The 10763-nt window shown below is 40.8% G+C and overlaps 1 protein-coding gene across 1 annotated transcript in view; it reads left to right on the top strand.

Annotated features, from left to right (window-relative positions):
- The window catches only part of ABHD10 (abhydrolase domain containing 10, depalmitoylase), a 40535-nt gene extending 38333 nt beyond the window's left edge, over positions 1–2202 (top strand). The window contains exon 5 of the mRNA XM_068265494.1: positions 1203–2202. Within this exon, the coding sequence (XP_068121595.1) occupies positions 1203–1544 (342 nt within the window). The 3' untranslated portion in view covers positions 1545–2202. The remainder of the gene's footprint in view (positions 1–1202) is intronic.
- The last annotated feature ends 8561 nt before the right edge of the window (positions 2203–10763 follow it).

The raw sequence follows: 10763 nt of genomic DNA on the forward strand, positions 1-10763 counted from the left end.
ATTTAATTGAACGGTTGAAACTTGATTAGTTGCTCTAGGCAGCTTCTCCACATTTGAACCTGTATTGATTCAATGCTCAGACCACAGTGGTTTGCCCAAGGTATAAATGCTGCAGCTAGTTAGTGGATAGTGCTACCAAGTAAGCAAAGTATCCACTAAAGAGAGGGCCAGCACACAAAATGAAATGGATGACTTTACTTTTTCAAGGCAAAGGAAGTGAATCATCAAACATTGTATTGCTGATAATAATTGCTGATAAAATACAAGATTTCAGAAATAAAATCTATTTTCTAAATTATAATAATAAGTAGCAGCCTTTTTTCAGCTGCATGTTGACAAATATAAAATATTTTACATTTATTGGAGGAACCCCTCCCTTTTTCAAATTGCCGGGATTTTTCCTGCAAACTGGTGTGGTAGATGGTGTCCGGCAATGGAGGAATTGCTAATGGCTGCCCCCAGTATAAACCTAATAATGAAAAGAGAAGGGTGAAAAGCATGCACTGAAATGATCATAGGCTTGAAGGAGTGTTTATTTATCTTTGTATGTGTCAGAGTGGTGCAACTAAATATTTTTAATTAAAAAAAATGTTTGGTTTGGGTCCGCTTTAAACAAAACCTAAATTGAAAATTACAAGCTAAAATAAACATACACATGTCATACTTACCTCCCGTGTAGTCTACTCCTTAATCGTTTCCTTTTTTCCAGCGTCCTGTTTGTCCACTGTAATCGATGGAATACTCCATCCTCCATTTTAAAAATGGCAATGACCCTGTAATAGTTTTCGGGTCAGCACACTGTTAAACTGTAATATCGCCCACTTGAGCCATAGGGAAACATGGACATTACCATGCACATCAGTTGTCCTTTCAGCTATAACTGACAGTAACTGAGATATGACTGACAGCAACTGATATACTTCAGTTCTAACAAAATCTTGTCAAAACTGGAAGGGATCGTTGTTAGAAGAAAATGGTGAGCTTTTGAGATGAACTGATAGCGAGGTAAGTATGTCATATTAATTTGCAGGTACATCGTGTTTATTTTAAATAATTTTACTCAGTTCAGGTTCCCTTTAAGAAAGTGTAAATTACATTGTTTTTTTTTTCTCTCAAACACTTCTTGTAGCTCCAAATGTATGCATAACATAACATATGTGATATCAAAGAGAGATATGTCTATTATGTGTTTCTCTTTTCAGGAAAGGAAGGCAGCTGAAGAAAAAGGTGAATTGAACCTACCTTTAAAGTACAGCGCTAGTGGCTTTTACAGTATACCGTATTCCTTTTTAAAAGAAGCTGAAAATCATTGCTTGTTAAATAGTCCAATACCCATAACCACACCTGTTCGGCTGATCCATGGCATGAAAGATGAGGTAGTCCCTTGGCATGTATCCATGCAAATAGCTGACCGAATACTCAGTACAGATGTAGATGTCATTCTTCGCAAGCATGCTCAACATCGTATGAGTGAAAAAGATGACATTAAGCTTCTGGTCTACACAATTGATGACTTAATAGATAAGCTTACAACTTTAGGATAAAAGGAATATGTTAAAATAGATCCTACCATAGGCCAGAGTTTTTCAACCCTTTCTTCAAGGCCACCAACAGTGCATTTTGTGCAGGAAAGAAACTGCGCATATTCACCATATTCACAGGTGGGATGATTACTTTCTCAGCAGAGCTGATGGACCTTTGTGGATTTCCACAAAACATGCACTCTTGGTGGGCCTTGAGGCTAGGGTTTGGGAACACTGGCATAGGCAATATACTACACCTAAGTGTTCTGTCCTTGTTGTGTAACCTACCTTATGGAGATGTTTGCACAAGCAGATTTCCACTGACCCAGGAGGGGACTACTTCTTGCCAATTAAAGACTGCATGTGCTAAACTGTTACCCAGCCGCTAACTAGTATCAGCAGCTATTTGGTTTGATTAAACCAGTTTGATGTCATTGAATATAAACATGCTAGGAGAACTTTTGGCTCATGACTTGCCAGGGCCAGAAATGGTTTACATGAGGAGTGTCAACTGCTGTTTCACTTCAGTATTCACTGTGACTTTTATACCGCCTATACTTTCCTTTTTAAACTTACCTATTGCAGATGTTTTTGAACAGTATAGTCTTGAATGCATCCACTTAAACACTACTGTGTATGTTGTTTATAAAAATAAAAAAATCCATATATAATTTCTAGATTTACGTTTTCAGGAAACATTTTATTTATGTTAAAGGAAGATGCTCTTTAAAATAAAATGAAAGACTAACTATAGAATATAGGAAAATAAAATGTGTTTTTCACAGCTGTTTAGACTCAGTTGTTTGTGCTTACAAACAGTAAAAATGTGAAGATGCACAGTGTATAGTGTATAGAGTATTATTATTATTATTATTAGTTGTAGTAGTATTATTTATATAGAGCCTACATCTCCTGCAGCGCTTTTACAGAGTTTATGTATAGTCTTGTGACTATCTATTCCTTGGAAGGGGTCACAATCTGATCCCTGCCATGACCATATGACCTTCACAGTCTAGGGCAGGCATGGGCAAACTCGGCCCTCCAGCTGTTACAGAACTACAATTCCCACAATGCATTTGCCTTTATAAATCATGACTGTGGCTGTCAGACTCCTGCAATGCATTGTGGGACTTGTAGTTCCTTAACAGCTGGAGGGCCAAGTTTGCCCATGTCTGGTCTAGGGCCAATTTAGGGGGAAGCCAATTACTGTAACTTATCTGTAGGATGTTCCTCCAGCCAGGACCCTAGCGGTCACTGTGGTTTGGTCTTCTCTGAACCAGACCAAACCACAGATGACAACTATCTGGGGTTGCTCTGCTTCTACAATTTTTTTTTTTTTTTTTTTTTGCTGGACATTTCTTTTACTTCTGTGTAGACTCCAGTCCACTTGTCCAATGTTCCTCTCTTAAAGCGCATACACACGCCATACTTCCGCAAACGATGGGTCCGCTAGACCCTCCCGCTGGGTGGACGTTCTGCTGACAGTAGCTCAGCGGATCATTCAGAAACAGCCTTATCAGTCTGCTGACAGCGCGTACACACTTGCTATTGTCAGCAGAACGTCCGCGCCTCGGGATGGTCTGGCGGATCCGTCGTTTGCGGAAGTATGGCATGTGTACGTGCCTTTAAATCTACTCACCCTGCTTTTTTCTTTGGGTGACCTGTTCATATGAGGAGTTGCAGTTAAGCACTCACCTGCTTTGGAAGTTATTGGTAGGCACCGTGGCTGGCTGTGGGCTTATAATTCATCCCTTGAGTCCGCACTAATTGCTCATTGTAACTTTTAATTTACTTATAGGCATGATCCTGTTTCTGCTCAGAGGGACTCTGCTTCTCTTTACTTTCAACTATGCTTGCACTGACTTGGCTTTGACTTCTAACCTAATCCATGTACTGAAATGTTTTTGAGCTGTGACTGTCATCTTCATTAGTAAATACCCCCGGCACATGTTACAGTTTACCTGTCTGAGCACAGTCCTGCTTTCTCTGTACATGCACACTTGGGCAGTTTACAGCATTTTGTCTGCTCTTTGGCACATGTGTGCATACACTTTCCAGACATGTGCATGCAGCACTACCTCAATTCTGTTACCTTGCTGCCATCCTTGACTTTTGACTTGTTCTGACCATTGTTTTCCTGCAGCCAGCCTTGACCATTAGCCTATCTTGACTACCTCTCCACCAGACCCCAATCTATACCCTCTACAGTTGGTGCCCTGTGAAGCTCCTATTATTTCTGTGACTGGTGGGGCAATTACAGGGGTCATGACCTAAGTGGCTACCAGGCAGCAAGGTAGTCCATTGCCCACCAGGGGTGATGGTTCATCATGCCTTTCAGGGTGCTCTGGTGAAGACTTGCAGCCACTTAGAATCCACACCCTGGGAGAGCACATGCTTACCGCTAGTGCAGGGATCAACAGTGTTGCCTTTGTAACACTCATTTAATAAAAACTCATTCCATTCTATTAGCTCCTGTATCTTTTCAAATCACAAAAAGTATGAAAATGTGAGGATCCGCGTGGCTGCCTGCGCAGGCAGGCAGCCTTTTGACCACTGTTCAGGTCTGCATTCTGCAGGTCTCTGGAAGAGAGACCTTTTGTCAGTTGTGCAGCTTGCTGCTGAGGAATTTGCATACGTTTGTCATGCAGATTGCCTAGCCACATCCCTTGTGGGCTTGCTCTATAAAGAGCTTTGTTTCCCACAGTAAGTGGCTGGTCATAAGAGTTAGTCCTGTGGAACACTCGCCTGGAGTGTCAGCCTTGCTCTTTGTTTGAAGATTAGCCTAGAGTAATTCCTGGGACTGCACTAGGCAGGTTTCCCTAGTGCAGTTATGATTGCATTATTTGTATTGCCTGTTCTGTCTGTCTGTGGGGTGCTAACCAGAGCAGCGGTTGTTACTGGTAGGCCCCTCTGTTCTGTTGTTGCCTTACTTGGATCGCACTCGCTCTGACGGTAAGAGCAGTGGATCGTATCTCTTACGTATTCCTGTTTCCGTGTATCTGTCTTGTCTGCTACGAACGCTTGCTGGAGGCTCGGTGAGGTACCGTTAAGCAAGCGCTCGCGTCCTCTGTTTTATGTTTGTCTGTCGGTGGTTAGTTAGGCGTGCTTGTCCCTGTTGTGCTTATCACGTGGGGTCCGCGCATAAAACGCGTGCACTGTTGTGAATGAGTGCGGTGTTCGCGTTTAGTTAGCGTTTGTTATTTTCCGTTTCTCCTCATTGTATGATTTGCTGTGCCTTTGCTACTCTCGTGCTCTGCCTTGCTGTAGCCTTGTGTCACCTCTGGCAATCGCCTCTCCATCGATTGCGTTCCTACTTCATATCTGCTGTTGTGTGTGTACCGTCGCGGGTTGGCGACTAGTTTGGTGCACACACATACAATCTGTCCCTTTGCTCAATCTCTTTCAGGGCTATCTTGCCCTGCGTTTCTTCCCTTCGTGCAATTCCTGTCTGGCGTGTGTGACAGGGCAGAGGAGCTGTTCCTCTGCACTCCACAGCTCCCCCTGTCGACAGGAATTTCCCTCTACAGGTGCATTGCACCTTTTACTGGGTTCCCCCAAATTATACGCTTGTGGAAGATTTCTGCGGTGTCAGCGAGAATTCCTCAAACGTTACAGAAAATCAAAGTAATTTAACCTCCTTAGCGGTAATACTGAGTCAGGCTTGGGACGGAAAGCCACAGAACAGAGGGGTAATCCCGTGCGTGAGTGAGTTTCATGCAGGAGCTTCTGCAGACCTCTCTGAGGTATGTTTTTCTTCTTGTTTTTAGGGTCTAAAAGCCTTTAAAAAAATTGCATGGCTTTTAGACCCTAAATCTGGAAATAATAACACCAGGGAGGTTAATACCTTTTGTGGATGGATGACCCTTGACAATGACCCTTGGGGTGATGGCTAATATTGCACATCATCTTTCACGTGATGACGTCTATACTGTGAGTGTGCCACAAGATGCGTATTGGACTAGAGTGGTCTTCATCAGATGCTTCAATGGATTAAACCAATGCTTAACAAAAATTCTGCTTCTTTGTAACTGGATAATCTTCATAATGTATTTAAAAGAAAGCACTGTTCTATACATCCTGGACATGAGTAGTGTAGCACAGTGGTAGCATTGTGCAAAGCAGGTCTGGAGTGTCTTTAGTCATTCACCAACTCCTGAAAACAAGTGACAAAACATAAAAAACACCTTTGCAAAGATGAGCATCTAAATTTAAAGCTGAGAATCCTCTGTTATGATAGCAAACCTACTGTCAAAAAACAATATAAAATGACAGCAAGTCTCTTACAGCACAGGAATATGATACATTTAACAGATTGGGAGGCTGCTCCCCAGTAGATAAACCCATGGAGACCATGTCCTAGGTGGATTTAAACAAGGTGTGAGTGCTACTTCTAATAGCACTGCCAATGTAATTTCTGAGGCCACAAAAGAAAAAAAAATGTAGATTTTATTGATTTAGTAATCTTTGATTGACAGAACAGCTGGAATCTTCTAAATTACAGTCATGGTCGAAGCAAAAGCAAACGCGTACTTATAGAAGTTTGTAGATAAACTTATATTTTATGCAATATATTCAAATAATGTATGCCGCTGTGTGTGAGGCTATAAACCTAAAAGCAGCGAAGGAGAAAGATCAGTAGCACCACAAACAACTATTCATTACAAAAATTATGTTTAGTATATCTTAATAAAGATAAGAGACCAAAATTGAAATAAAGTACATAAAACAATTAAAATATGTCTTGTGGACCCATGGTAAGTATATAATAAATATTCAATTATCAAGCCTAAATCATTAAACAATAAAACCTGCCAGAAAAGATAATGTGAAATGACTGGGTGTGCATGCATAAATAAATTATATTTAAAAAATCTTAAATCAAAAATGAGTAATTGATATTCAACACATCATCCATTATTACATAAAGTCACTGCTGCAGAGGCTTGGCAAATAATGTAGTGAATGAAGCTTCCTGGGCAAGAGAGAAGTCTGGATTTAAGGGATAAAGGAAACAGAAAAAAAGAGGTTCCTAACTGTAAATCCAATAAATGGTAATTCTGCAATCCTATCAATATAATAACTGAGGTGAATGCATATACTACTAGATAGAGCGGCCTACTGACATTTAAACCACTACATAATCTGGGCCCTGGATGCATGAAAGAAATGTTGCAGCTGCATAGCAATCCCTACAATCTTAGATCCACAGGCTCCAATAATCTAGTCATACCCAGAGTCCACCTGAAATCTTTTGGTCCCAGAGACTCCTGTCATGCTGCGCCTACATTATGGAACTCCTTACCTCAGCAGATTAGGACAGCTCCATATCTGGACATCTTTAAATCCATACTAAAAATCCACCTGTTCAGTCAGGCATTTGCAGAACTATAATTTTGTTGAGTTAATACTTCATACTACCAATTACTGAATCTGAGAGAGCCTAAGCGCTTTGAGTCCTATGGGCCCTATGAGAGAAATACACTACAGAAATGTTATTGTTACTACACCAAAATACTATACAACACTGCAACCTAGTGGCTGCTATAAGGAATGGTATCAACAGAAATTGTATGCAGAGAAGGCAAGATATGCAGAGGGCAAAGACATAATACACAGTAGTAATATTTGAGGACTTGACAGTTGTTTTGTAGTTTCTCCCCCAACCCCCCAATTCCTTTTCATTTAGGAGTACAACATGCGTATCCATAGAATGCCAGACATCAATAAACCAGATAATTATAAATCAAAAAGCTGTTAATCTACAAAGTATGTATGAATTCAAAAATAAACTAAAAGGAGCTTTAACTGAATAACTGCCCAAAAGGTAGAGTAAAATAATACTATTATACATACTTATATGTATTCAATGCAAATAGATACACATTAACGTGGACCAAAGATGAAAATAAACTAATGAGATAAACAATTGGATTTGTCCTTCTACTCCTGAAATGACTCTTAGGCCCCATTCACACTAGAGCCAAAACGCTCAAGCGCTAATAACCTATGGGCCTGTTCTCACATGGGCGATTTGCTTTAATCGCCGGCGATTAACGCAAATTGCCCCCCATAAATTGTATCCTGCACCATTTTCAGGCGATTTCCTGGCGATCGCGTTTAGTGCTATAGACACGCTACACGCGATCGTGGAAAATCGCCCTAAGTGTGAATGGCGTTAATCGCCAAAAAGCGCTAGCGTTTTGCGTTTTGTAAGTGTGAATGGGGCCTAAGATATCTCAAGGTTTTATTTTATGCATAAACACTTAGAGCTAGTTCACACTAGGTCCGTAAACGTAACTGTGGCTCCGTTTTTAATTCCTGATCAAAACCGGAGCCACGGATAGCGATGTTAAAAATAGCAGCTTAACCTAACAATAAAACTGATCCGTCTGCATGCGGGGACACGTTTTTAACCACTTGAGGACTGTGGGCTTTACCCCCCTTAAGGACCAGGCACTTTTTTTCCATTCAGACCACTGCAGCTTTCACGGTTTATTGCTCGCTCATACAACCTACCACCTAAATTAATTTTGGCTCCTTTTCTTGTCACTAATAAAGCTTTCTTTTGGTGCTATTTGATTGCTGCTGCGATTTTTACTTTTTATTATATTCATCAAAAAAGACATGAATTTTGGCAAAAAAATGATTTTTTTTTACTTTCTGTGCTGACATTTTTCAAATAAAGTAAAAATTTTTGATTAAAAAAAAAAAACATTCAGCCTATATTTATTGGTTTGGGTAAAAGTTATAGCGTTTACAAACTATGGTGCAAAAAGTGAATTTTCCCATTTTCAAGCATCTATGACTTTTTTGACCCCCTGTCATGTTTCATGAGGGGCTAGAATTCCAGGATAGTATAAATACCCCCCAAATGACCCCATTTTGGAAAGAAGACATCCCAAAGTATTCACTGAGAGGCATAGTGAGTTCATAGAAGATATTATTTTTTGTCACAAGTAAGCGGAAAATGACACTTTGTAACAAAAAAAAGTTTCCATTTCTTCTAACTTGCGACAAAAAAAAAATGAAATCTGCCACGAACTCACCATGCCCCTGTCTGAATACCTTGAAGTGTCTACTTTCCAAAATGGGGTCATTTGTGGGGTGTGTTTACTGTCCTGACATTTTGGGGGGTGCTAAATTCTAAGCACCCCTGTAAAGCCTAAAGGTGCTCATTGGACTTTGGACCCATTAGCGCAGTTAGGCTGCAAAAAAGTGCAACACATGTGGTATAGCCGTACTCAGGAGAAGTAGTATAATGTGTTTTGGGGTGTATTTTTACACATACCGATGCTGGGTGGGAGAAATATCTCTGTAAATGACAATTTTTTCATTTTTTTTACACACAATTGTCCATTTACAGAGAGATTTTTCCCACTCAGCATGGGTATGTGTAAAAATACACCCCAAAACACATTATACTACTTCTCCTGAGTACGGCGATACCACATGTGTGGCACTTTTTTGCACTCTAACTGCGCTAACGGGCCCAAAGTCCAATGAGTACCTTTAGGATTTCAAAGGTCATTTTGCGACATTTCGTTTCAAGACTACTCCTCACGGTTTAGGGCCCCTAAAATGCCAGGACAGTATAGGAACCCCACAAATGACCCCATTTTAGAAAGAAGACACCCCAAGGTATTCTGTTAGGTGTATGGTGAGTTCATAGAAGATTTTATTTTTTGTCACAAGTTAGCGGAAAATGACACTTTGTGAAAAAAAACAATAAAAATCAATTTCCGCTAACTTGTGACAAAAAATAAAATCTTCTATGAACTCACCATACTCCTAACAGAATACCTTGGGGTGTCTTCTTTCTAAAATTGGGTCATTTGTGGGGTTCCTATACTGCCCTGGCATTTTAGGGGCCCTAAACCGTGAGGAGTAGTCTGGAAATCAAATGCCGCAAAATGACCTGTGAAATCCTAAAGGTACTCATTGGACTTTGGGCCCCTTAGCGCAGTTAGGGTGCAAACAAGTGCCACACATGTGGTATCAACGTACTCAGGAGAAGTAGTATAATGTGTTTTGGGGTGTATTTTTACACATACCCATGCTGGGTGGGAGAAATATCTCTGTAAATGGACAATTGTGTGTAAAAAAATAAAAATAAAAATCAAAAGATTGTCATTTACAGTTATTTCTCCCATCCAGCATGGGTATGTGTAAAAATACACCCCAAAACACATTATACTACTTCTTCCGAGTACGGCGATACCACGTGTGGCACTTTTTTGCACCCTAACTGCGCTAAGGGGCCCAAAGTCCAATGAGTACCTTTAGGATTTCACAGGTCATTTTGAGAAATTTTGTTTCCAGACTACTCCTCACGGTTTAGGGCCCCTAAAATGCCAGAACAGTATAGGAACCCCACAAATGACCCCATTTTAGAAAGAAGACACCCCAAGGTATTCCGTTAGTAGTATGGGGAGTTCATAGAATTTATTTTTTGTCACAAGTTAGCGGAAAATGACACTTTGTGAAAAATAACCAATAAAAATCAATTTCCGCTAACTTGTGACAAAAAATAAAATCTTCTATGAGCTCACTGTACTACTAACGGAATACCTTGGGGTGTCTTCTTTCTAAAATGGGGTCATTTGTGGGGTTCCTATACTGCCCTGGCATTTTAGGGGCCCTAAACCGTGAGGAGTAGTCTGGAAATCAAATGCCGCAAAATGACCTGTGAAATCCTAAAGGCCCGTTCAGATCAGAAATGCGGATGGCCATGCGTGCGGAACGCAACGCGTACGAACGCATGGCCATCCGCGTTTGTGTGCGTTGCGTGGCTGATCCCATCACTGAAAAGTGAATAGGACAGCCACGCGTTTTTGCAAAATCTGCGTGCAGCATGCGTTCCCGGACCGCACAGGTCCGGAACGCATGCAGTGTGAACATCAGACATTGCACTCTATGCAATGTCTGATGTCGTGCGTTTTGGCCACCTGCACGCGTTTCCAAAACGCGGCTGGAAACGCGTGCAGTGTGAACGGGCCCTTAAGGTACTCATTGGACTTTGGGACCCTTAGCGCAGTTAGGGTGCAAAAAAGTACCACACATGTGGTATCGCCGTACTCGGGAGAAGTAGTACAATGTGTTTTGGGGTGTATTTTTACACATATCCATGCTGAGTGGGAGAAATACCTCTGTAAATGGACAATTGTGTGTTAAAAAAAAAAAAAAAAAAATCAAAAGATTGTCATTTACAGAGGTATTTCTCCCACCCAGCATGGGTATATG

Source organism: Hyperolius riggenbachi, chromosome 2 (genome assembly GCF_040937935.1).
Source record: "Hyperolius riggenbachi isolate aHypRig1 chromosome 2, aHypRig1.pri, whole genome shotgun sequence".
Lineage (NCBI taxonomy): Eukaryota > Metazoa > Chordata > Amphibia > Anura > Hyperoliidae > Hyperolius > Hyperolius riggenbachi.